Source organism: Monodon monoceros, unplaced genomic scaffold (genome assembly GCF_005190385.1).
Source record: "Monodon monoceros isolate NGI ecotype Baffin Bay Population unplaced genomic scaffold, NGI_Narwhal_1 Super_Scaffold_16, whole genome shotgun sequence".
Classification (NCBI taxonomy): Eukaryota; Metazoa; Chordata; class Mammalia; order Artiodactyla; family Monodontidae; genus Monodon; species Monodon monoceros.
Genome location: NW_021703772.1, coordinates 61755269 through 61781594, shown reverse-complemented (window position 1 = coordinate 61781594; position 26326 = coordinate 61755269). Strand labels below are relative to the sequence as shown.

The following is a 26326-nucleotide window of genomic DNA, read 5'->3' as shown; positions in this document are numbered from 1 at the left end:
TGTGTGTGTGTGTGTGTGTGTGTGTGTGTGTGTGTGTGTGTGTGTGTCTGTGTATGTTTTAATTAGAAGAAATACTTTTTTCCCTAAGTATATTGAGAGTTTTAGATAAGCTCTTTTTTCAATGCATTTTTTTAAATTAATTAATTTATTTTTGGCTGTGTTGGGTGTTCGTTGCTATGTGCGGGCTTTCTCTAGTTGCGGTTAGCGGGGGTACCCTTCGTTGCTGTGCGCGGGCTTCTCATTGCAGTGGCTTCTCCTGTTGTGGAGCACGCGCTCTAGGCACGCAGGCTCAGTAGTTGTGACTCGCGGGCTCTAGAGTGCAGGCTCAGTAGCTGTGGTGCATGGGCTTAGTTGCTCCGCGGCATGTGAGATCTTCCCAGACCAGGGCCCAAACCCATGTCCCCTTCATTGGCAGACGGATTCTTAACCACCGTGCCACCTGGGAAGCCCTAGATAAGCTCTTGAGATAACTGTGTATAGAAATGACAGATATAGGACTCACTGCTGTGGAGTCTCTGTTTTACTGTCAGGGATCTGCTTCTGTGGGGAGTTGCTGGATGCATTCTGTAAGCCTCACACTGTATTGATCAAGGTAATGGGGTGCTGTCATGTTAAATCCATGCTAGTCCCAGAAAACCTGTTTGGTAGGTGTTCTCCTTAGCCACTTTTAAGTTGTGTGATTAAAACAGTGATTCCTGAAGTCAGGAACATGACATCTTGCCTTTGATTTAGGAGTTTGAAGAACAGTATTTTTCTATAGTGGAAGCCCAGTTTAAAATTCTCATTTGTGGGCTTCCCTGGTGGCGCAGTGGTTGAGAGTCTGCCTGCTGATGCAGGGGACAGGGGTTCGTGCCCCGGTCCGGGAAGATCCCACATGCCGCAGAGAGGCTAGGCCTGTGAACCATGGCCGCTGAGCCTGTGCGTCCAGAGCCTGTGCTCCGCAACGGGAGAGGCCACAACAGTGAGAGGTCCGTGTACCGCAAAAAAAAAAAAAAAAAAAATTTTCATTTGTCTTTGTAGCATTGTCATGTATCCAGCAGATGTCACTGTTACAGTCTGTGTTCAGCTTTTTGGCTTTACTGAGCACTGTTTGCAGGAAGGCTCGATTTGGAGACAATGCTTTATCAATGGTCTGATGACAGTTCCTATCAGTTTGCTGCTATGTATAGTACTAAATCAAGTTCCCTGCCAGAGTATTTTTTGTGGAAGTACTTTTCTCTATCTATAAGCATAATATGCAGAAATTTCCTGGCTATATATTTCATTTCTCACCTACAGGAAATGCAAATATTTAAATAAATAATTGTACTTTATTTATTTATTTATTTATTTTACCATTAATGATACTCATGTATTCCACTTTCAGTATAAAAGAGGACTTAGAGCAGCTGAACTTTTTTAACCCCATCACTTCTGTTTTTACCAAATGTGTGGAGTTTTCTTCCCCACACCAACCAATTCTCCTACAATTCAATTCAATTCTGACACTGTCTGACCTGGAGTTAGCTTCTGATCGCACAAGTTAGGGGCTTTGTCCCACAAGACTGCCCCCACTTCAGGTACCAGTTGCAATTCCCATGTTCTCATATTTCTGATGGACTGGCTGTAAATTGGGAGTTCCCAAGACCTCCCCCTCCTCAGGTTCAATAATTTGATAGAAGGACTCACAGAACTCAGGAAAACGGTTTACTTACTATTACTGGTTTATTATAAAGGATACAACTCAGGAACAGACAAATGGAAGAGATGCATAGGGCAAGGTATTGGGAGAGGGGACACCACCTCCTTTTACCACCTTCCCGTGTTTGCCAACCCAGAAGTGCTCCAAGCCTCGTCAATTAGGGATTTTAGTGGAGGCTCCATTACATACGCATGACTGATCAAGCCATTGCCTACTGAGGATTAACTCCATCTCCAGCCAGTATCCCCTCCTTGAGGTGCAGGGTTCCATTAAAAGTTCCAACCCTTGAATCACTCCGTTGGTGCCTCTGGCAACCAGCCCTTCGCCCACCTATCCTCCAAGAGTCACCTCATTAGCACAGACTCAAGTGTGGTTGAAAGGGGCTTATCGTGAATAACAAAGAACACCCTTCTCAACCCTATCACTCAGAAAATTCCTGGAGTTTTGGAAACTCTTGTGCCAGAAATGGGTATGAAGACCAAATATATATTGGGCTGGCCAGAAAGTTCATAAAAACCCGAATGAACTTTTTGGCCAATCCAATATTATTATATTAAAACACCACAGATAATTTCTAGTGAGTCTTTCAAAAGATTTTCTGACCTCATTCATGACTATATACTCCATAATTCAACTTCGAATGTTCTAGTGAAACATCAGTGAATGCCCTGCCAACTATTTCATAAAAGCTATATTCAGAAGAGGTTAAGGAAACATATCCACTCTTGTTTTGAAGAAAGAACCATACGTGAATTTGGGAGCTGGTATTAGTTAGGGTGAAAGGCTAAAAGTGGCTGAAAGAACAAAGAAGATCAGTTCTCTCTAATGTAAGCATTCCAAGGCCAGAGTTTCAGGTTTTACAACATCACTGGTCCATCAGGTCATCGGTCTCAGGCCCCCTAGTCAGTGGTGCAGTTGAGGCTGGGTTGCTGGGAGCTCCATCCAGCAATAACAGACAAAATGCTTGGAGAAGGCAGGCTCCATTCTGTAAGGCAGGCCTGGAAATGGCCCGCGTTGCTCTGCTTGCTCCTTTCTTAAGAATTTAGTTACGTGGCCTAACTGCAAGGGAGGCTTGGAAAATCTTTTGTGTGCCCAGGAGAAGGGGGAGGATGGACGTTGGTGGACAGCTAGCAGTTTGCACCACAGCACAAGTGATCTAATTGACTGGCAGTGACCAAACATGGTTCTTGATGTCCTTCTCAGGAGGTGCACTCGGTGTACAGAATTTTGGCTGGGATTTTGAATATTGGAAACATTGAGTTTGCAGCGATTTCCTCTCAACATCAAACTGATAAAAGTGAGGTGCCCAACGCAGAAGCCTTGGAAAATGGTAATTATTTGACGCCTGTGCACTGTGTGGCTAAAGTACACGTTTCTTTTACTTTGGGAGTTTTTCAAGACTCTGAAACATGGTGTTTTGTTGCTGGTCGTTCAACTGGCTCTGGGTGTTTTCACTAACCAGTATTTCCCAGAGGCTGTCTTGTAGAACATCAGTGTTCTTTTCATAAGTGGCAAATAGATGTTCTTCAGAAAAGAGTTCCATGCCAGGTAACTCTGGGCAGTGATTCTCACCAGTGGCTGCTTTTGAAAATCATCTACAAATTTTTGAAAAAAGTACGAGAGGTTGGACCTCACTCTAAATTCTGCATCAGCATCTGCAGGGGACAGAGTTGGCACCTGTTTAGTTTTAAAGCTCCACAGGTAATAGTGGTGGCACAAGGAATGAGAACCCTGAGTTAGGAAAAAACTGATTTAAATAAACACCTTTTGTGTTAAACTGTGGCCCTTTTTATGGTCTTTAGTATACTAATGTGCTTTGTGATTCTCTAAGAGCAGACGGTACTCTCCAGCAACTGCTCCAACTTATTTGGCCAAAGACCACCTCCTTCCGCATTTTCTTCATCTAACATGTGTGAAGAGTTTTCAGAACAGTTTGGGAGGTATTGCATCAGTCTGGGTGCTCCTTGGGGTTAAGGACCCGGCTTGTTTATCCTTGGCCCTGAAGTGGTGAGGATGAGCCTGGCATGTAGCTGGTGTTGAGTAAATACTGGCTAGATGAGTGGATGGATGGGTGGATGGATAGATGGATGTCTGCATTCTCCGGCATCATCCCTACCCTCTCTTCTAGCTGCCTCGGTTCTCTGTATCAGCCCTGAAGAGCTCCAGGAGGCCCTCACCTCACACTGCGTGGTCACCCGGGGTGAGACCATCATCCGCGCCAACACTGTCGACAGGGCCTTGGATGTCCGAGATGCCATGTCCAAAGCCCTGTATGGGAGGCTTTTCAGCTGGATTGTAAATCGCATCAATACACTCCTGCAGCCAGACAAAAACTTACGGTAAGTTCCCCAGGAGAGCAGAGGCCTTGGGGAGAGTTGTCATTCAGTGTCTCTTAGAGATTGCAAGAGGAAGCATTTGGTTCTCTCTTGGGTTTTCTTTAGTGAAGATCTCAGGCCATCTCCTTTAAAAGGTGCAGTGTTTATACCCGAGAGGCTCATGATTGACGGAGCCGTTACAGTGCAGTGTTCAAGAGAACAGTCTTGGCTGGGAGCTGGGAAAACTGGGTTTGCATCCAAGCTTCACAGCTTCATCAGTGCATGTTCTAGGTTGTAGTTTTCTCATCTGTGAAATGAGTATAATATCCTCATCATAGTGTTGCTTTTAGAATCAACTAAGACATTTCATGAAAAGTGTTTAAAGCACAGTATCTCACAGTATTATTACTACTACAGCTTTTTCTTTGCTGAGCATTAGTGGTTTCTAGATTGTGGAAGAATTGACAACATCAAACTCTAGAGTCTTCTTCCAGTTAAGCTTTGTGTGTGAGAAAGTAGAATAAATGAGCAGCAGCTCCAGCGCCTTCAAACAGAGTGGTTCCTCTTTAATCTCTTTATAAATGGAGCTTCTGAGGAAGGTTTGAAAGGATTCTGCTGCTTTAAAACAAGAAGTTGGAAGTACTGTTGAAAAACTCAAGGAGCCAATGGTTTAACACACAGTTTCTCCCCCGAAGGTGGCAGGATGCCGATTTCCCTGAGTGGCTACATGTGTTGACAAAATGCAGGCACGTATATTCTCACTGTCCTGAGATGGCTGTTTTCTCCCCTAAAAGGTTTTATTCTTCTCTCTCATGCAGTACTTCAGACGGTGGTATGAACGTGGGGATCTTGGATATTTTTGGATTCGAGAACTTTCAGAGAAATTCATTTGAGCAGCTCTGCATAAACATCGCCAATGAGCAAATCCAATACTATTTCAATCAGCACGTTTTTGCTCTTGAGGAGGTAACAGTGAACTCTGAAGGCACTAGGGCTGGTGGGAAAGGTGCTTCAGGCTGCTCAGAGTTTGAAGCAGAAACCCTGTTAGGTTAACAAGCCAAAGACTCCAAAGAAAAACCACTGGTGACTCAGCTCAGTGCTTTGTGACCACCTAGAGGGGTGGGAGGGAGGCGCAAGAGGGAGGGGATATGGGGATATACGTGTGCATACAGCTGATTCACTTTGTTATACAGCAGAAACTAACACAACATTGTAAAGCAATTATACTCCAGTAAAGGTGTAAAAAAAAAAAAAAAACCCACTGGTGAGGCAGTCCTGTCAAAATAACTCAACAGTCTAAATTTAGTCTGGAAAAAAAGGTCTCGATTTCTGTGGAAAGGTACATTTCCTCCCTTGAGTGAAGCTGGTGACAAGCCAATTATTTAAATGTTGTTTCCAAACTGATTCATGTGCATTGCTCAGAATGCTACATTCTCTTCTGCTTTATTTAACTAAAAATATCTATGATCATGTCCAAAATGACTCAGGATGATCTTGAACTCAGGACACAGGTTCTTGTTGTTCTTAACTCCCAAACTGCCCATCCCCATCCCCTCTTTTGCACACCAGACCCCACAAGAAGTGGTTGGGTATCTTCAGGGAGGAATAAGAGATGTTCTTGGTTTTCTCAAAATGGAAATCTTTCCCCTGTTTAATGGTAAATAAAACAGGATGTGAAGCTAGTGGACCCAAAGGCTAGGGGCCCTTCTCCTCCACCACATCCTGTACCCCAACCCCAAGACTCTCCTGTATGAAGAGGGATTATGTAGTTGCACAAACTAAACGTTCTGACCAAGCTCCTTGTTTTAATACAGGAGCAAGGACACACAAACTACTATGATTAGATAAACACAAAGACAGGGACTAAAAGTACCAGTATTGGTTTGATCACTGGAACTGGATAAATCTGTATCGCACTCTTCTCCCCGCTCACTTGTACAAAACTAGACGTTATTTCAGTCCAGTTTCCTTCTGTTTATCTTCCTGGGATATCTGGAGTTTTTCTAGTTTTTTAGTCTGAGATGATTCCTTTGCAGAATCCTTTGCAGAAGATAGAAATCTGCTTTCTTCCTGGTTTAAACCTTACTTGTCACTAAAATAAAAAATTTTCAGCTTCCCTTCCTTTCTACATCAGTTTCTCAATTCTGAGTCCCCAGGTCAGTGTTTGGGAGACAGAGAGCCATCCCTTCTCTCGCCACCTTCACCTGCCTACTGCAGAAGAGCCCTGTCCTACTCACATAATAAAATACACCCTGTTCAGTGTTGCCAGACACAAAAAAGTGCAGGCAAACTGGTGGTACCTAGGCCAGTTTTGGGCTGGAGAGATTCACAATCCGTTTCCTTCCAGATGGAGTATCAGAATGAGGGCATTGATGTGACACCCGTGGAGTACGAGGACAATCGCCCCCTCTTGGATATGTTCCTCCAGAAGCCTCTGGGACTGCTTGCACTTCTGGATGAGGAAAGTAGGTTTCCCCAAGCAACGGACCAGACCCTGGTTGGTAGGTACCTTTTGTAAAAGGCATATACGTGCAGAAGAGAACTTGGCTACTGGGCTCACGTTGTCAAATGAATGTGGTTTAAGGAATCTTTCCTGTGTATTTTGGCTACCCGGTGATTGTGAAAATATAGACCCTGCTTTTAATGAATTGGAATGTTCAGGACATGTCCTGGTAGAATTTGACGGCAAACCTGTCACCATCTCTCAGACCTTGCTCACTTTCCTATTTCTGCAAATGGAAATACCTTTACCCTATGTCAATATCATTTTTTCCACCTTCTGCTCCCTTATTTCCCATAACCAGGACTTGATTCCCCTCCTTTCTCATGTCCTTCTCTCGTATCTCCACCTGGACGCCCAGCCATCTCTAGTCCAAGTTTGTACAGAAGCCCCTGCTGGTCTCCTGGGTTCCAGGCTCATATTCTCCCCCTCTACCCTGGACATCCCAGCTGATTTAGTCTTCCTAAAGCTACCTTTTCATTAGGTTACCATTATCTATGAAGTGACAGTAAAACACCTCCTTCTGGCATTCAAGGCCCTCTGTGCTTTACCCCTATACCTATTGACCTACTCCTCCTTCTTTGTGAATCTTCAGTGTTGCACATGGTCTTGTCTCTCACTTACATTGTGAGATCCTTGGGCAACAAAGCCCCAACCCTTGCATCCCTTTACTAGTTAGCACAGTTCCTCACACAGAGTAGTAGGTCGTCAGTCACAACAAAAGCAAAACTATTTGTAGAGGGAGGAACACGAAGTTTCAAGCCTTTTTCCCAGATGGAAGTTTGATCTGTGGGAGAGATTCACTTCTAGGAGTTGAGATTGTCACCCTCAAGTGACTTCCTTTTATTTATAAAATTGTCACAGGTTGCCAAGAGGAGTATAAACCAGGGTTATTTGCCTTCCATGGAATATCTTCATAGTTCTAAAGCTAATTAGCTGGTCTCCTGGTGGCATCAGTGTTCATCCTAGGAGTTCTCAGAGCAGAGCATGATACCGTAGGGAACAGCCTGACACTAAAGACAACATGAAACAAGTAAATGAGAACTCAGTTGTAAATGCCTGTCACATGGGGGAATCTTTCTCCATCACTGCACATACAAGAATAATATCAGGCTACTCTGAAATTCCTTATTCTGGGTCATCATGGTTCGAGGAGCACACTTTTGTCTGAAGGACCAAATAGTTCACGTTGTAACTTTTAAACATGAAAATCCACACAGATAAATTTGAAGATAATCTCCGATGCAAATACGTCTGGAGGCCCAAAGGAATGGAGCTGTGCTTTGGCATTCAGCACTTTGCTGGAAAGGTGAGACACGTCAGTTATTAAACCTGAACTTGACAAGGGGTAAGTGTCAATCGTACCCTGTTTGTGGCCTCATGAAATTGCTTGCAGATTCCTTTCTCCTTTTAATTCTTCTTGAATACCTAATCATAATTCCCAAACTTTCTCAGTGGTGTTGCTCACAGAAAGTAGCCTCTGGCAAAGAAGCACTTTCTCGCTGGGGTGGCCCACAGAGCTGCCATCTGCTTCTCACCTGAGGTTTGGCCTAGAAGTGACAGCTCTCCAGAAAGAAAACATATTACAGCTTTTGCAGCGTTTAGTGGTGAATGTTCACATTCAAAAGTCATTTGGAGGGAAAAAAAAAAAAAAAGTCATTTGGAGATGTGTAGGTAATGGAGGAGGGTTAATATCACAGTGGGACTCAATTTTTAGCACTTCGTAGCCCAAGTGTGTGTCTACAGGGCACCAAAAATGTCTAGATGAAAAAAAACAAAAAACAAAAAACTCCATCATCCAGATGTTAAGCTTTTACAACATTAACTGAAATTTCCATTTTTCACCCATTATGCCTGAGTCTCAATTTCAAGTTCCTGAAGCGAATTAGTGAGTGATTGAGGAAATTCTTTCCCCCCGTAGCCAACAATTCATTGCGCACGTTACTCTCAGAGGAGCGGCGTGAATTATGGCTAATTGGTTCTCGCAGGGTCTGCTGAGGCCCTGGGTCCAGAAAATGGATAGGAGCTCACTAAAGGTATTTCTGATGATTTTGTTGATTTGAGACTTACTGAAATTATTTTTCACGTTCACATCATGGCATGGAAATTAATTTTGCCTGACTGGAGATTGGTTAAAAGGCAGTCTAATACAAGCGAAGAGGTGGTTCTTCCCTCCATATAATACATCATGGTATCTATTTTGGATCTTTGCTAGAAATTGCAATCCAGTTTTCGCCCTTAAAAACTTAATTTACCTTAGCATTGAAGCCCGACTGCGTATGACATCTACCCTGATCCCCGCGTCCCCCTTCTTCTCTGCTCTTCTGCCTTCCATTCCTGTCCCTTTTCTCACACCTCTCTTCCGATCTCTCTGTCCTTTTTCACCTATTTCCTACCCACCCCTCTTCTTCCCTCTTTCTCCCTCTTGTCCTTTCTTGACTTTAAAGGAAAAATAGGATCCTTTTCCTTCTGGGCTCTGTGTCTTTTCCTGAATTCATTTGTCACTCAACACTTATTTCATTGGAACATCCCTTAAAATTGCACTGACCTGGATCCCCTCTGTCCTGAGAACCGAGAACTGCTCAGAATCCCTGAGCCATCACTCGGGTGCCACGAGAACCTTGGGAAGAGTGAGGGTGCAGTGGTTGTGAGCGTGGAGCCAACCTGCCCAGGTTGGGATACCTGCCCACCGCTGGTGACACGTGTGACCATGGCACATTATTCAGCCTCTCTCTAAGCCTCTGTTTGCCCACAGTAAAATAGAGATAATAACAGTGTTAACCTCATAGGATGGGTGCTTCCCATATTGTGAGTGCCTGATACAATTATTCTGATGTGATATATCTTTGACAGGACTCTTCTTCAAAGAATAATTGAACAAGAGGTTAAGATAAACTGGCCTCTCAAAAATTACAATTTTCCCCCCTTATATGGTGGTCTGGGTTTAAAAGCATGGCTGTGTCAAGATGAATTCTATACAGAGGTTGATTAATTACTGACCTCGGACAGTGTGACCGTGTTGCCAGTGATGGGGTTGGTATTGGCTCACTTGTGCTTTACTATTCGTGTTGCAGGTATTATATGATGCTTCTGGGGTTCTTGAGAAAAACAGAGACACTCTCCCTGCCGATGTGGTTGTCGTACTGAGGACATCGGAAAACCAGCTTCTTCAGCAACTCTTCTCAATCCCTTTGACCAAAACAGGTACTTGGAACCTCCCTGACAGCCCTGGAATCTGATGCTTTTACAAGCTCTGCTGGGGTTTTCCATTTCGTGTCTAAATCCTGCCAGGGCTGCACTACTAACATTTTGAACTTTGAGCAGGTATAAAAGTCTATTCAGCTAAGTTCAAGAAAAGGAAAGTGATTGTTTCTTTTGCATCTAATTGCACAGCATCAGCCTATATATACATGTGTGTACACACACACACACACACACACACACACACACACACTTTCTATAACATCACCTCTTAGACTTCTCATTTTCCCTGCCTGCTTCCTTCATTCCTCCATTTATAAAAACGTATTTTGGGAATTCCCTGGCAGTCCCGTGGTTAGGACTCCACTCTTCCACTGCAGATGGCACAGGGTCGATCCCAGGTCAGGGAACTAAGATCCTGCAAGATACACAGTGCATCCAATAAAAAATAAATAAATAAAACAGATGTTATTATCAGTTTATGCTAAACACTCTAGGATGATCTCAGTTTACCTAGAATTATTGGGAAGATTATTTCTATTTATGTATTATTTCAAGTAATGGGACTGGGGCCAATCAAAGTCATCCAATCATGGGGTCCTCAGAGGTCAGCTGGTCCAACTTCCCACCTAGTCATCGACCCCAGCCCACTGCTCTCCTAACCTACTTGGAACAGGTCTGTCTCTGGCCTATATCCACAGCCTTTGTCTACTTACAGTCAGCCTCTGTGTAGTTGCTCGGTCAGTCCTCATGCAGGAGCAGGAAGCTAGAGCCAAAAAATGGAGCATCCTGGTCTTTGCTGTTTCACCAAGTAGATTCTAATTGGGTCAAGCTCCTTTGATTTCTCTGGGATTCTTCTGCCTTTGGCTGGGCAGCAGACTCAATCTTCCCATAGCACTCCTCTCAAGGGCTTTATGTTTTTGAGGCTATGCCTGGAAACAGCTGCAGATATGCTTTTAAGAAAGGAGGCAGAGAAACCTCTGTATCATTGTTCATAATTTCTTTTTCTTTCCACATCCCTCGTGAAATTATTGGCAGTGTGTCTGGCATGGGGCCTCTGCAAGCTAAAAGAGTGTGGTTGCCAGGCCTGAATTTTACCAGCGTGCAGAGGAATGAAAAGCTTGCTTAAGAAAAAAGTCATAATCTACAATGTTTTTTTCATCTTTACTTTGAAACCATGTTCTTAACTTTTTTCAAACATGCTCCTTTAAATGAAAATAGTAGAGTGCCCATCAGAAGGCTGCCCTCCAGCTTCTTCTCCAGACCTCCATTGGGCACAGCCAGGATTTGATTCATTATCAACTTCTGGGAGAGTGGGCAGCTGTGGGCACAGCTGTGGCTCCCTCACCAGACACTCAGGTATATCAACTCACTAGGTAACTTGTGCAGAAGCAAAGACACGGCCATTTTTGATAGGAGATGTCCTCTTTGAAATAAAATATATCCAAGTGACTTGTTAGCTAGCATTTATACCCTCCCATAAATATGAGTAATGACTTGTCAAATCTGTTCACAACTTCGGAATTTCTAATTTTTCAACCTTTGGCAAAATAAAAACAAGTTCACAGTCTAGGCCACTGGGTGGCGCTGTGCAAGAGGTCAGGCTCTGCAGCCAGCCTGCTGTTGCCCTTGATAACCTAAAAGCCAGGGAGGAAGAACAAAGAGGTAACCTCCCCTTCTTATTTTTGCTTTTCTCTGAAAGAACTTTCCTCCTGTCTTGTAACTCTTTCTGCATTTGCCTTAAAACTGCACCCCACATGACCTGGAGGAAACAAAAGTGAAAACTAAGACTAGAACAAACATGTTTTCCAGACAAGCTTCCTTGTATTCCTGAGTTGTATATTATGCATAATAATTTCTTTTGAGATCCTTAACTTTCTCTTCTCTACTATATTTTTGAGTATAATTAAGAAGCCACGAATACACATCAAAACTAGTAAGCATAATTCTGTTTTCTTTTTCTGAAATTATTCATGGAAAAATGCCTTCAATCAACAAACATTTATAGAAGAGCTGCTAATAATAAGGCACTGTATAGGCAGTAAAGGGGATTATACAGATAAAGATAATGTGGCTTTGCCCTAAAAGCAACTGGAACTTTTTTAAAAAAATACTTAATTTTATTTATTTTTTTATACAGCAGGTCCTTATTAGTCATCAGTTTTATACACATCACTGTATACATGTCAATCCCAATCGCCCAATTCATCCCACCCCCACCCCCCCGCGGCTTTCCCCCCTTGGTGTCCATATGTTTGTTCTCTACATCTGTGTCTCAACTTCTGCCCTGCAAACCGGTTCATCTGTACCATTTTTCTAGGTTCCACATACATGCGTTAATATATGATATTTGTTTTTTTCTTTCTGACTTACTTCATTCTGTATGACAGTCTCTAGATCCATCCACCTCTCAACAAATGACCCAATTTCGTTCCTTTTTATGGCTGAGTAATATTCCATTGTATATATGTACCACATCTTCTTTTTCCATTCGTCTGTTGTTGGACATTTAGGTTGCTTCCATGACCTGGCTGTTGTAAGTAGTGCTGCAATGAACATTGGGGTGCATGTGTCTTTTTGAATTATGGTTTTCTTTGGGTATATGCCCAGTAGTGGGATTGCTGGATCATATGGTAATTCTATTTTTAGTTTTTAAGGAACCTCCATACTGTTCTCCATAGCGGCTGTATCAGTTTACATTCCCACCAACAGTGCAAGAAGGTTCCCTTTTCTCCACACCCTCCCCAGCATTTGTTGTTTGTAGATTTTCTGATGATGCCCATTCTAACTGGTGTGGGGTGATACCTCATTGTAGTTTTGATTTGCATTTCTCTAATAATTAGTGATGTTGAGCAGCTTTTCATGTGCTTCTTGGCCATCTGTATGTCTTCTTTGGAGAAATGTCTATTTAGGTCTTCTGCCCATTTTTGGATTGGGTTGTTTGTTTCTTTAATATTGAGCTGGATGAGTTGTTTATGTATTTTGGAGATTAATCCTTTGTCCATTGATTTGTTTGCAAATATTTTCTCCCATTCTGAGGGTTGTCTTTTCGTCTTGTTTATGGTTTCCTTTGCTGTGCAAAAGCTTTAAGTTTCATTAGGTCCCATTTGTTTATTTTTGGTTTTATTTCCGTTACTCTAGGAGGTGGATCAAAAAAGATCTTGCTGTGATTTACGTCAAAGAGTGTTCTTCCTATGTTTTCCTCTAAGAGTTTTATAGTGTCTGGCCTTACATTTAGGTCTCAAATCCATTTTGAGTTTATTTTTGTGTATGGTGTTAGGAAGTGTTCTAATTTAACTCTTTTACATGTAGCTGTCCAGTTTTCCCAGCACCACTTATTGAAGAGACTGTCCTTTCTCCATTGTATATCCTTGCCTCCTTTGTCATAGATTAGTTGACCGTAGGTGCGTGGGTTTATCTCTGGGCTTTCTATCTTGTTCCATTGCTGTATGTTTCTGTTTTTGTGCCACTACCATATTGTCTTGATGACTGTAGCTTTGTAGTGTAGTCTGAAGTCAGGGCATCTGATTCCTCCAGATCCGTTTTTTTCCTTCAAGACTGCTTTGGCTACTCGGGGTCTTTTGTGTCTCCATACAAATTTTAAGATTTTTTGTCCTAGTTCTGTAAAAAATGCCATTGGTAGTTTGATAGGGATTGCATTGAATCTGTAGAATGCTTTGGGTAGTATAGTCATTTTCACAATGTTGATTCTTCCAATCCAAGAACATGGTATATCTCTCCATCTGTTGGTATCATCTTTAATTTCTTTCATCAGTGTCTTATAGTTTTCTGCATACAGGTCTTTTGTCTCCCTAGGTAGGTTTATTCCTAGGTATTTTATTCATTTTGTTGCAAAGGTAAATGGGAGTGTTTCCTTAATTTCTCTTTCAGATTTTTTGTAATTAGAGTATAGGAATGCAAGCGATTTCTGTGCATTAATTTTGTATGCTGCAACTTTACCAAATTCATTGATTAGCTCTGCTAGTTTTCTGGTGGCATCTTTAGGATTCTCTATGTATAGTATCATGTCATCTGCAAACAGTGACAGTTTTACATCTTCTTTTCCTATTTGTATTCCTTTTATTTCTTTTTCTTCTCTGATTGCCGTGGCTAGGACTTCCAAAACTATGTTGAATAATAGTGGTGAAAGTGGACATCCTTGTCTTGTTCCTGATCTTAGAGGAAATGCTTTCAGTTTTTCACCATTGAGAATGATGTTTGCTGTGGGTTTGTCATATATGGCCTTTATTATGTTGAGCTAGGTTCCCTCTATGCCCACTTTCTGGAGAGTTTTTATCATAAATGTGTGTTGAATTTTGTCAAAAGCTTTTTCTGCATCTATTGTGATGATCATATGGTTTTTATTCTTCAATTTGTTAATATAGTGTATCACATTGGTTGATTCGTGTATACTGAAGAATCCTTGCATCCCTGGGGTAAATCCCACTTGATCATGGTGTATGACCCTTTTAATTTGTTGTTGGATTCTGTTTGCTAGTATTTTGTTGAGGATTTTTGCATCTATATTCATCCGTGATATTGGTCTGTAATTTTCTTTTTTTGTAGTATCTTTGTCTGGTTTTGGTATCAGGGTGATGGTAGCCTCATAGAATGAGTTTGGGAGTGTTCCTTCCTCTGCAATTTTCTGGAGGACTTTGAGAAGGATGGGTGTTAGCTCTTATCTAAATGTTTGATAGAATTCACCTGTGAAGCCATCTGGTCCTGGACTTTTGTTTGTTGGAAGATTTTTAATCACAGTTTCAATTTCATTACTTGTGATTGGTCTGTTCATATTTTCTATTTCTTCCTGGTTCAGTCTTGGAAGGTTATACCTTTCTAAGTATTTGTCTATTTCTTCCAGGTTGTCCATTTTATTGGCATAGAGTTGCTTGTAGTAGTGTCTTAGGATGCTTTGTATTTCTGCAGTGTCTGTTGTAATTTCTCCTTTTTCATTTCTAATTTTATTGATTTGAGTCCTCTCCCTCTTTTTCTTGATGAGTCTGGTTAATGGTTTATCAATTTTGTGTATCTTCTCAAAGAACCAGCTTTTAGTTATATTGATCTTTGCTATTGTTTTCTTTGTTTCTTTTCATTTATTTCTGCGTTGATCTTTATGATTTCTTTGCTTCTGCTAACTTTGTGTTTTGTTTGTTCTTCTTTCTCTAGTTCCTTTAGGTGTAAGGTTAGATTGTTGTTTTGAGATTTTTCTTGTTTCTTGAGGTAGGATTGGATTGCTTTAAACTTCCGTCTTAGAACTGCTTTTGCTGCATCCCATAGGTTTTGGATTGTCATGTTTTCATTGTCATTTGTCTTTAGATAGTTTTTGATTTCCTCTTTGATTTCTTCAATGATCTCTTGGTTATTTAGTAACGTATCGTTTAGCGTCCATGTGTTTGTGTTTTTAATGATTTTTCCCTGTAATTTATTTCTAATCTCATAGCGTTGTGGTCAGAAAAGATGCTTGATATGATTTCAGTTTTCTTATATTTACTGAGGTTTGATTTGTGACCCAAGATGTGATCTATCCTGGAGAATGTTCTATGTGCACTTGAGAAGAAAGTGTAATCCGCTGTTTTGGGATGGAATGTCCTATAAATATCAATTAAATCTGTCTGGTCTATTGTGTCATTTAAAGCTAGTGTTTCCATATTAATTTTCTGTCTGGATGATCTGTCCATTGGTGTAAGTGAGGTGTTAAAGTCCCCCACTATTATTGTGTTACTGTCGATTTCCTTTTTTATAGCTGTTAGCAGTTGCCTTATGTATTGAGGTGCTCCTATGTTGGCTACATATATATTTATAATTGTTATATCTTCTTCTTGGATTGATCCCTTGATCATTATGTAGTGTCTTTCCTTGTCTCTTGTAACATTCTTTATTTTAAAGTCTATTTTATCTGATATGAGTATTGCTACTCCAGCTTTCTTTTGATTTCCATTTGCACAGAATATCTTTTTCCATCCCCTCACTTTCAGTCTGTATGTATCCCTAGGTCTGAAGTGGGTCTCTTGTAGACAGCATATATATGGGTTTTGTTTTTGTATCCATTCAGCACGCCTGTGTCTTTGGGTTAGAGCATTTAATTCATTCACGTTTAAGGTAATTATCGATATGTATGTTCCTGTGACCATTTTCTTAATTGTTTTGGGTTTGTTTTTGTAGGTCCTTTTTTTCTCTTGTGTTTCCGACCTAGAGAAGTTCCTTTAGCATTTGTTGTAGAGCTGCTTTGGTGGTGCTGAATTCTCTTAGGTTTTGCTTGTCTGTAAAGCTTTTGATTTCTCCGTCGAATCTGAATGAGATTGTTGCCAGGTAGAGTAATATTGGTTGTAGGTTCTTCCCTTTCATCACTTTAAGTATATCATGCCACTCCGTCTGGCTTGTAGAGTTTCTGCCAAAAAATCAGCTGTTAACCTTATGGGACTTCCCTTGTATGTTTTTTGTCATTTTTCCCTTGCTGCTTTCAATAATTTTTCTTTGCCTTTAATTTTTGCCAATTTGATTACTATGTGTCTTGGCGTGATTCTCCTTGGGTTTATCCTGTATGGGACTCTGTGCACTTCCTGGACTTGGGTGGCTATTTCCTTTCCCATGTTAGGGAAGTTTTTGACTATAATCCCTTCAAATATTTTGTCTGGTCCTTTCTCTCTCTTCTCCTTCTGAGACCCCGATAATGCGAATGTTATTGTGTTTAATGTTGTCCCAGAGGTCTCTTAGGCTGTCTTCATTTCTTTTCATTCTGTTTTTCTTTATTCTGTTCTGAAGCAGTGAATTCCACCATTCTGTCTTCCAGGTCACTTATCCGTTCTTCTGCCTCAGTTATTCTGCTATTGATTCCTTCTAGTGTAGTTTTCATTTCAGTTATTGTAATGTTTATCTCTGTTTGTTTCTCCTTTAATTCTTCTAGGTGTTTGTTCTTTAATTCTTCTGGGTCTTTGTTAAACATTTCTTACATCTTCTCGATATTTGCCTCCATTCTTTTTCCGAGGTCCTGGATCATCTTCACTATCATTATTCTGAATTCCTTTTTTGGAAGGTTGCCTATCTCCACTTCATTTAGTTGTTTTTCTGGGGTTTTTTCTTGTTCCTTCATCTGGTACATAGCCCTCTGCCTTTCATCTTGTCTAGTTGTTTTTCTGGGGTTTTTTCTTGTTCCTTCATCTGGTACATAGCCCTCTGCCTTTCATCTTGTCTGTCTTTCTGTGAATGTGGTTTTTGTTCCACAGGCTGCAGGATTGTAGTTCTTCTTGCCTCTGCTCTCTGCCCTCTGGTGGATGAGGCTATCTAAGAGACTTGTCCAACTGGAACTTTGTTTTACCATCACTTTCCATCTAGAATTGGGCACTAATTTCTCTCCTTATGACGATATTTGCTTTCAGACTTCAGTTTTAAAGAGACTGTGTGTCCTATGTTGAAGGTCAGAATATTAATTACGCTTCTAAAGGTTAAAAGCTCCACATTCTATATTTTTTGGTTTTATTATATTATAGCCTTTTTATTATTATTATTAATTAATTTATTTATTTTTGGCTGCGTTGGGTCTTCATTGCTGTGCATGGGCTTTCCCTAGTTGTGGTGAGCAGGGGCTACTCTTCATTGCTGTGTGCGGGCTTCTCATTGCGGTGGCTTCTCTTTGTTGCGGAGCACGGGCTCTAGGCATGCAGGCTTCAGTAGTTGTGGCTTACGGGCTATAGAGCACAGGCTCAGTAGTTGTGGTGCATGGGCTTAGTTGGTCCGCGGCATATGAGATTTTCCTGGACCAGGGCTCAAACCCGTGAACCTTGCATTGGCAGGCGGATTCTTAACTGCTGCACCACCAGGGAAGTCCCTGTATTACAGCCTTTGCAAGTGGGAAAACCTGGACAGAAGTAGGTTGTATTATATTTGCTAATAATGCAAATACTTGTTTCCAGCACTTACCCTTTAGGAAGGGCGATGTAGCTGTCCATCTCAGCATTGTGGCTGGCAGCAAGGTCCCATGCATCCTAGCATTTTAGAAAAGAATATGCTAATATTTTCAGCACATGAGAAACTATTTTCTTGGTTTTTTAAATTTTTATTTATCCTACTTCAAACCCTTAAATACTTAAACAGGGCACTAGTTCAGTGAGCATACATATTATGGACAATTACTTTACAAATTTCTTTTAGGGGATGAACTACAGAGAGGAAGGAGAAAGGTCAAAGTTGGGAAACCTTGGAAGCTATTAACCCCAAACTTTAAAAAGAGGTCCAGGGTTGGACTCCTCGATTTCGAGAGGAGAGGCCCCTAAGGGATGTTGGCAATGCTTTAGCTCCTGGTCTTGGTGGTGGCTGCGTGGATTTTGCTTTGTAATATTCATTGTGCTGTACATTTATATTTTGTACACTTTTATACACATGCAATCTATTTCACAATAATACTTCTTTTCCCCGAAGGATAGAGAAGAATCATAAAATGCAAAGAAAAACTTTAAATTTCTTTATCTAAGATGTCCTGTCCAGTTAAGTTCAAGTGTCCTGGTAGCCAGACTCCTGCTCTCCTTTGCTTTCAAACACAGGCGTCAGAGAGCCTCCAGCTGACATTCCTTGAAAAAAGTCAGCCTCCTCTCCTGGACTGCTGGGCGGGTGACAATCCCTTCGTTGGTGGATATCAAATAGAAGTATTGGCCCTTGGTTTAATCTCTTATCAAGGTTAAGAGGATTAACCTCTGAGTATGTTTGTGTAAAACTGTAATATAAAATCAGAGAGAGTAATCCAGTTGGCATTTTCAAGTTTCCTGTTCGCACCTTCCTGTTCACGTTCTACATCCCCAAACACTGAAAAGGGTGGAAAACGTGGAGCATGAGCTCTTGGGTCCAGGGTGGTCAGCTTCTCCCAGGGTGCTGCAGCTCCCTTCCCAGCAGCCGTTTCTGTGGGTGCCCAGCTGCACCTGATGGTGGAAACATCTCTGCCTGAAGGGTGTGTTCTCGTTCTGAGATGCCCAGTGACCATCAGGTAAACGGAGGCAGCTGCAGTCAGGACGGATCCTCTCTGTTCCCCTCTCTGCTTTTGTGACCGCTCTTTGACCACTTCAGACATGTCAAAATTTTCTTTGTGATCCTTCCTATTAATAGGAGATTCTCTGAAGACTTTATATGTGAAAATTTGATGTGGCAGCAACACTGCTTTCCAACCCTTCAGCTGGGACTTTTCAAACTGAATGGTGGATGTAGAAAAACATTAAAAGGAAAGATGTTATAAGAAGGTTTCATGGCCTATTTTCCTGTTGGGGGAATGTTCCACTTGCTACAAGTAAACTAGAGAAGAGTTCAAAAGGCTCAGGGGAGGAAAGAGAAGAGGGGGTTTCAAAAGGAACTTGAAAAATCCATTTCTGTCTTTGAATCATGAATTCTGACTTCCAAATAGGAGTGTGGGGTTTTAAAGGAGTTAGGAACTTGGGAGAAACTAGAGAAAACAAGAATACCACGGAGGGGATATTCTCTGAGCCTCAAAGTCTGGTTTTGCTTCAGAATCTGGAAATGAATTTTGTCTCTGTTGCCCTCTTCTGTCTGAGGACTCTCAGGTTTCTCCCTTGGAATTTGATTTGCAGTAAAAATCAACAGTAAATTTTCTCTGCCTTGACTTCCGTTGGTTCCCCTTTTTATTTGGATGGGGAGTGGAGGCAAGATGAGTCCCCACCCTGTAGCTGCAAAGCTCAGTAACACCTTCACTGCTGAAATCCTTGCTGTGGATGGTCTGGTCCTGATTCTGTAACTCCCCAAATGAACGGCATTAAGCTCTTAAGAGGGTGCCTTTTTGTAACCATCTCTAAGAGTTTTCATTTTCCACTGATGGCTGCTTCTGCATCCTGGCAGTTCAGCACACGAGTCTGGCAAGATGAGCTGACTCTAAGTGACAAAGTTCCAGGTCACAGACATGGACAGTGCTCTGCTCTTCCTGAAAGGGAGAGGCGCGAATGAGCCAACTCTGTCAGGGAGCCTGGCAAGTCAGTTCCTCCTTGTACAGAGGCCTGCCTCTTTCTTCTAATTTGGGAGTGCATCTCAGTCAACAACCAATACGTATTTATCATCCTTCTAGATCTGGTGCCTTCTAGAAGGAATAAAAGAAAATCCCAGTCAGAATAGTCAGTGACAGATAAACAGAGCCAAATCCTAAAATGTTTAAGGGATGCACAACAGGCATGTAAATCAATAAATGGGGGCAATATAAGCACTGTATCTATACAAGTAAAACTACCAGTAGAAGGAAAAGTCATGGAAATATCATGGTTCAATGTGGAGAAAGTTCTTTTAACTAAGAAAGGTTTCTTGGAAGAGATTTTTTTTTTTTTTTTAAATAGGAGACTAGAGAAAAATTAAATGTAAAGCCTGGTGTAATGAGGCATTCTACGCCAGGGTCTGCAGCCCTGGAAAGGAGAGGGAGGTGGCAGTGGGATGAGTAAGTGAACAGGATGGGGAGGAAAGGACTCAGGGCAGAGGGAGGGAAGCAGGGTGGATAAATGATGATGGGCTTCTGAAGGGAACAGCTTCAGAGTAAGAAAGAAAAATTTGAACAGGGTGTTAAAGACTAACTAGAGAGAACCAGGTCCTATCTCCAAATATGGTCACCTTCTGAGGTACTGGGCATTAGGACTTCAACATATGAATATGGTCAGGGATGGGGGGACTACAGTTCAGCCCCTAACAGATCCCTAATTGCTGAGGGAGCTGTTCCATATGAGCCCCCTTACCAGGGGGCCATATGGGGCCACCGCCTTTCCCCATAAAGCCCAGGGACTGTTGTGTCCAGCCAGAGAGGGTTTGCAGCCTCACCCAGTCTGAGAAAGAGAGCTCGGCCCTCGCCTTTTTCCTTCCTCCCCATCCCACGCCAGAGCAGCTAGCCCAGAGCAGAGGGGTGAGAGAGAAGACTGCTTCAGGCCATGATGGTATCAATCCAGCCTGGAGGGAAAGGAACAGTGGGAAAAAGAACTTTGACTTGAGATGATATTAAAGGTTAAAAATAAATAAGAAAGAATCTTCAAAACCAAAAGTAATCTTTAATAACAGAAAATATCTGAAAATCTGTGAAATGGGCTTAAACATAGTTAATGGAGCTGCCATCCTCACAGAAAGGTGAGGGGTCAGCAGGGGTGGGGAAGTTACAGGAAAAAGTGGAACCGTTTCTTGTTTATCCCCAGTGAACTGAGATGCCTCATTATGCCGATTTCATGCTCGAGGCACAGCAGAGAACCACAAAGCTTTCTGTAGGTGTGACCCTGGGAGGCTGGCAGATTCCATCACTAGCTGAGGATTCCTCCCAGCACCAGCCCAGAGTGGGTGAGAGTCAGATTCTTGTCTCAGGAACAGAGCAAAATAGCAAATGTTAATCACATGGGCGCCTCATCTCCAACAACCTACCATCAGAGCTGTGCAATTCAGTACTTCGGGCTACCCAGCTGTGCAGTTGTGCCTCATGCAACCAGCTTGTCTACTTGGGAAGACTGTAAGCTTCATGAGAACAAGGACCATGTCTTCTATTTCATTTATATACAGAAAATAGTCACAACTGTTCACAGTACTTCACTGTTCCATGCCATTACAACATGTTAATTCTGCTCTGAGATTACGTCTGTCCCCCACTCCCACCCTCATCACCACACCTTCCAACCCTGCCCCTTTCCTGCCTCCTAATCCTTTTTTCTTCCTCCAAAACTCAGCCCTAGCATCACCTCCTCCAGGAAGTTCTTGGTCTGGGTTGGGTGAAATCTCTGGCGCCACTGGGGTGTAAGTTCCATGAGGACAGGATTTTGTCCATTCAGTAAGATTCTCTTTCTAGCTCCTGGAGAGGCGCCTGGCACATACGAGGTGCTCAGGAGAGTCTGTCTTTTCAGGCAGGGAGTGTACTTTGTGAACGGAATTTCCTTGTGGTCTTGAGAGCACTTGAAATGTATTTGGGTCATCCTTATTTATGGTGCTGGCTGGGAGCCCACCAGCATGAGAGATTTATTTCAACAAGTTGTGAAATCCAGAGCTCCACCTAGAACTCCATATTCTGAATCTGGGGAGACACGCGTGAAGCCCTATTAGGACTCAGATGCCAGAGAAGCTCAGATAGAACCGCAGCTACATCTCTAGCATTTGAGCTTGATTGCCGGCCCCCTTCCTGGTGGAGTGGACAGGGTGGGCTTTCCCAGAAGCAAACAGCACACGTACGTGCTGTAAGTACTTTGCTGGGAAGCCCGAGATCCATGTACTTACTCAGAAACGTGGGCACCCTGGGGACTCTGGGTGCCCGTGTGGTCACACTCCCTTCTATTACTGCCACAGCCAACTGGGAGGACCAGCCAAGAGACCTCTGCTGCCTCTGTGAGGTCCGATGGGGAGCAGTGTCCCCTTCTGCCCTTTGACAGGCTGGAGGGGAAGGTAGAGGGTCCTGGCAACTGCTGGACCTTACAGGAAGAAACTTCACACCTTCCCGCATCTCCCTTTGTTAATGGTTTTCAGCCCTTGTCTGGAAGAATCTTTGATTTTCTTTGCTAGGCTTGTTGAGGATAAAGTGTATGTGTGGTGTGGTTGTGAGGCAAGAGATCATTCATCTCTTGAAATTCTTGTTTTGGTTTGTTTTTTCGAATCCCTGAATGCCTCTAGGTTTTGAGTTTGTATTCCCCAGGTGCTGGGGGTTTTTTTGCTTATTTGTCTTTTGGTTCAAATGTAAGCAGCTTGAATGTTTCTTTCCTTTTAAAACATCTACCTGCAGTTTCTTCCACCCAGTCAACTGTGGTGGAATAAAGAGCCCTGGGCTATAAGTCAGGAGACAGGCTGAGTTTGACCTGGGTTGGTACTTTGCACCCAACGGGTTTAATTCAATTTTCTGAACTAGCTTCCCATCTGCAAAGTGAGGGCTTTGCGTGAAGAAGAACCTCTCGAGTAGAAGGAAGCTTAAGGTCAAACAGACCAACCTCTAGTAATCCCTAGGCCAAACTTTCAGTCTGGAGTTACTGTGGTTTGAGAGCTGTCACTGGCTCTCTGTTGTTCATTGGTCTATTGCACCATGCTGTCCAGTGTAATATAAAATGTTCTATTCATCACATTTTCAAAAGTAAAAAGAAGCAGGTTGTCTTAGACCATTGGGCTGCTATAACACAATACCACAGACTGCGTGGCTAATAAACAACAGAAATTTATTTCTCACCGTTCTGGAGGCTGGGAAGTTCAAGATCAAGGCACCAACAGATTTGATGCCTGGTGAGGGACCATATCCTGGTCCATAGTTGGCTGTCTTTTCACTGTGTCCTCAGATGGCAGAAGGGGCGAGGGAGCTCTCAGGGGTCTCTTTTATTAGGACACTAATCCCATTGATAAGGGCTCTGCCTTCATGAATCACTTAACTCCCAAAGGCCTTACCTCCGAAAACCATCACATTGGGGGTTAAGATTTAGCATATGAATTTGTAGGGGGTGGGGAACACAAACATTTAGTCTACAGCACAGACAACATTACTTTTACTAATACATCTTTACTCAACATATCAAAAATATTATCATTCAACAAGTAATCAATATAAACATTATTGAGATATCGTACCTTTTTTCTTTTTTTAAACTAAGTCTTTGAAATCTGGTGTGTATTTTTTACTTACGGCACATCTAGTTTGGACTAACCACATTTCATGTGTTCTGCAGCCACCACGTTGAATAACGTGGTGGCTACAGAGAATCGCTGCCCTAGCCACAGATGTGCCTCATTCCTGCTCTCAAAGAGAATTGCAGAAATGCCAAAGAGCCCTTCTTGCTGGTCCTTCCAAAGAAAATAAATTCTTCTTTCTTCATAAAATAATATTTTACTGCATTCAGACTTCAGCCTATTTCCCAGTATGTGAGAAAAGTCAGTGTTCTGGATTTGCAGAGTTCCAACACAAGCTTGTGGAAAGTTCCCTTGGCTCTCTTTGCAGAGATAGAAAGGTCCCATATCATCAGTATCAAGAGCAGTGTTTTCCCAAGCGTGTTTCATGAAACTCTAGGTTTGTGGGATGTGATGAAGTGTGAGGTAAAGAGGAGATTTCTATGGTCAGAAAGCATGGGGAATACTAGGTATGAAATTCCATAAGCATCTTTACTGCAGAAATACCAAGAGATGGCTCTCCTGTACAGGGCTTCTGAAACCAGTAAGATGCTTTTTTGCGAAAAGCATCTTGAGGGTCAAGAGTCAAGTGGGACTTACTGAGGCATTGCTCATCAGAAAATTTTCTCCCTGAGTCTTTCTTTTCCAGGGCAGTCTTCCAGTGTGGATCTTAAATCCATTTCCAAAAGTTCTTCATGCTTTCCTAGCTCTAGGGACCCTGTTGCTGCTGTGTCCTTGAAAGACAAAAACTAAAATAACGTTCACTAATGAGTTGTAATAATGGCTCTAATATTGGGAAAGTATCTGTTATGAATCAGATCTACTATCTTTCCTCAACACATTTTAATACTTTTTTCATAGCTCCTAAATGTGACAGTGAATGTACCTTTTATTTTTAAGTGGCAGTACAATTGAGGGCCATTTTATTTTATTTCTTTAATGATCTTGTCAAGTACAGCAAATATGGCAGCTTTGATTTTTCAAATGGTCAGAAATGCAAGAAAAACAAATTCTTCTTCTCTCACCAGAATCCTTCTTATTCATAGAGAAGAAATATGTTCCCATTTAAGATGAAAGGTTCTTTGCATTTATTTCATAGCTCATATTGAGGAAAAGTCTCAAGGCCATTTACGGTTTATTAATTCATCCCACTACAAAATCTCTTTATCATGGGGCTTTCAGGTCATCCTCCCCCCTCCCCACCTTACTAAAAGGTAACTCCAGGCACTTCAAATAAAGTGAATTAGAAACAAAGCCATCATAATTATAATCTCTCTACTTAGAGATGGATCACAACTTAATGCTTTTTTTCCCCAGGAATTTGGGTCATGTTAATAAAAACTATTTTTCTCTTTAGAACACAAGACCAGCTTCTAACAGTCTGGTCCATATGTTAGAAGCATATAAAAGTTAATCATTTTGCTCTGGTGCCAGCGTGTTGTGTGCGAAGAGAAGCTGTAAACCACAGCTGTGTGGAGTAACAATTGTGAACTTTACTGGCTCGCACATGTGAGATGTCAGTAAACTAAATAAAATGTCACTTAACTTTACTGGAGAGTTGGAAGTGGGAGAGGAGCGCTAAGATTTTATTAAGGTTTGCATTTAGTAGAGTGGTTCCATTCTTTACGTTTCACAGGGATAGTTCTAGTTACACAAAACCCAGATCAACTGTTTTCCAGATGATTAGGTTTGGCTTAGCCACAAGGATAGTGATTGCTGGGTAATCAATGGGAGCTGTGTGCCGTTCACCTGGTTTGGTATGTAAATGACTAAAAAATTCAGACATCATCTAAAATCAGTTGGGTTCAATCAGTTTGATCAGGCAGCAGTTCCCTCAGTTACTCAGTGGTTTCCTTTGAATGTGGCCAGAAACCCTGAAACAACCACAGAGTCTTTCATTAGGCCATCCTAGTTGATGGGCCCTCTCAATATCACTGCTCAGTGCTCTGCACAGCAGATACCTGACCTCGGGCCATAGGCTTGTATATTCTTTGCCGTCATTTCCTTTCTTGGTGAACTGGGGACATAGCTCACAGTGTTGTATTAAATAATTCATTCTATACACTTAGCATAGTACCTACTACATTGTAGACCTTAGCATAGTATCTACTACATTGTAGACATTCAATAAGTGTTAGTATTTAAGTATTGTTAACTCTTTGCTGATCTGGAGCAGAGGGACAAATATGGGGCAAAATAAGTGGATTTCTACATGTATTTCCTTATCTCTGATGAATTGTTTTAAAATACAGTAGATAATATTACACAGTACTGTGGGTTCTCCTCCCTCCCTCCGTCCTTTCTTCCTTCCTTCTTTCCTTCCTTCCTTCCTTCCTTCATCTCTTTCTTTCTTTTGAGAGTTTGTGATTTCTTTGTTTTAAAAATAGTACCTTAAGAATATAGACGGGAAAGAATAAAATACACCCTCAAACCTTAAATCTTCAGTTTATTTACTTTCTTTTCTAGTCATCCAACCCAACATTTAATGAGTTCTAGGCAATAGAAAATTGGATAGTCTATAAAACTCTGATTAACCGAAACCCCTAATTAATAACGTTTTATAAATCTCAAAATACATGCTGAAGAGAAGGTCACTAACCTGAGTCAAGTGACTTAGCTTAAACTAAAACTCCGTGGACAACTAGGACCTCTAGGGGCTCCACGTGGCTCTAATTAAATCCCCTAGACCAGCAACATCTACATCTCCACTCGCCACTGAAACTCTGTTAACTATAAATTTAACGGGAACACTTTATTCCCAAAACTCAATAAACATTCATCCAGCCTTCTGGATGATGAAACCCAGATACTTAGAAGGCAAGTAACTCATTCAAGCCCTCCTAACAAGTAAGTGACAGAGCTGAGACAAACCCCAGGTAGTTCGACCCTAGAACTCACAATCTTAACCACTTCACCTCTGCAATCCAGGCCTCAAATAGCTTGAGCAAAGTTTCTGAAATATGAAGGGAGAGTGGTATGGCCAGAGACCAGCAAAAAGTTCAGGGTACGTGGAGGGAAGTGAGGTGAGCTGGGGCTTGCTCCTAGAAGGGT

At 41.9% G+C, this 26326-nt stretch overlaps 1 protein-coding gene across 1 annotated transcript in view; it reads left to right on the top strand.

Annotated features, from left to right (window-relative positions):
• MYO3B (myosin IIIB) overlaps window positions 1-26326 on the top strand; it is a 474746-nt gene that overhangs the window by 275551 nt on the left and 172869 nt on the right. The window contains exons 19-24 of the mRNA XM_029225906.1: window positions 2885-3011; window positions 3810-4020; window positions 4815-4962; window positions 6344-6497; window positions 7717-7805; window positions 9571-9700. Of these exons, the coding sequence (XP_029081739.1) occupies window positions 2885-3011; window positions 3810-4020; window positions 4815-4962; window positions 6344-6497; window positions 7717-7805; window positions 9571-9700 (859 nt within the window). The remainder of the gene's footprint in view (window positions 1-2884; window positions 3012-3809; window positions 4021-4814; window positions 4963-6343; window positions 6498-7716; window positions 7806-9570; window positions 9701-26326) is intronic.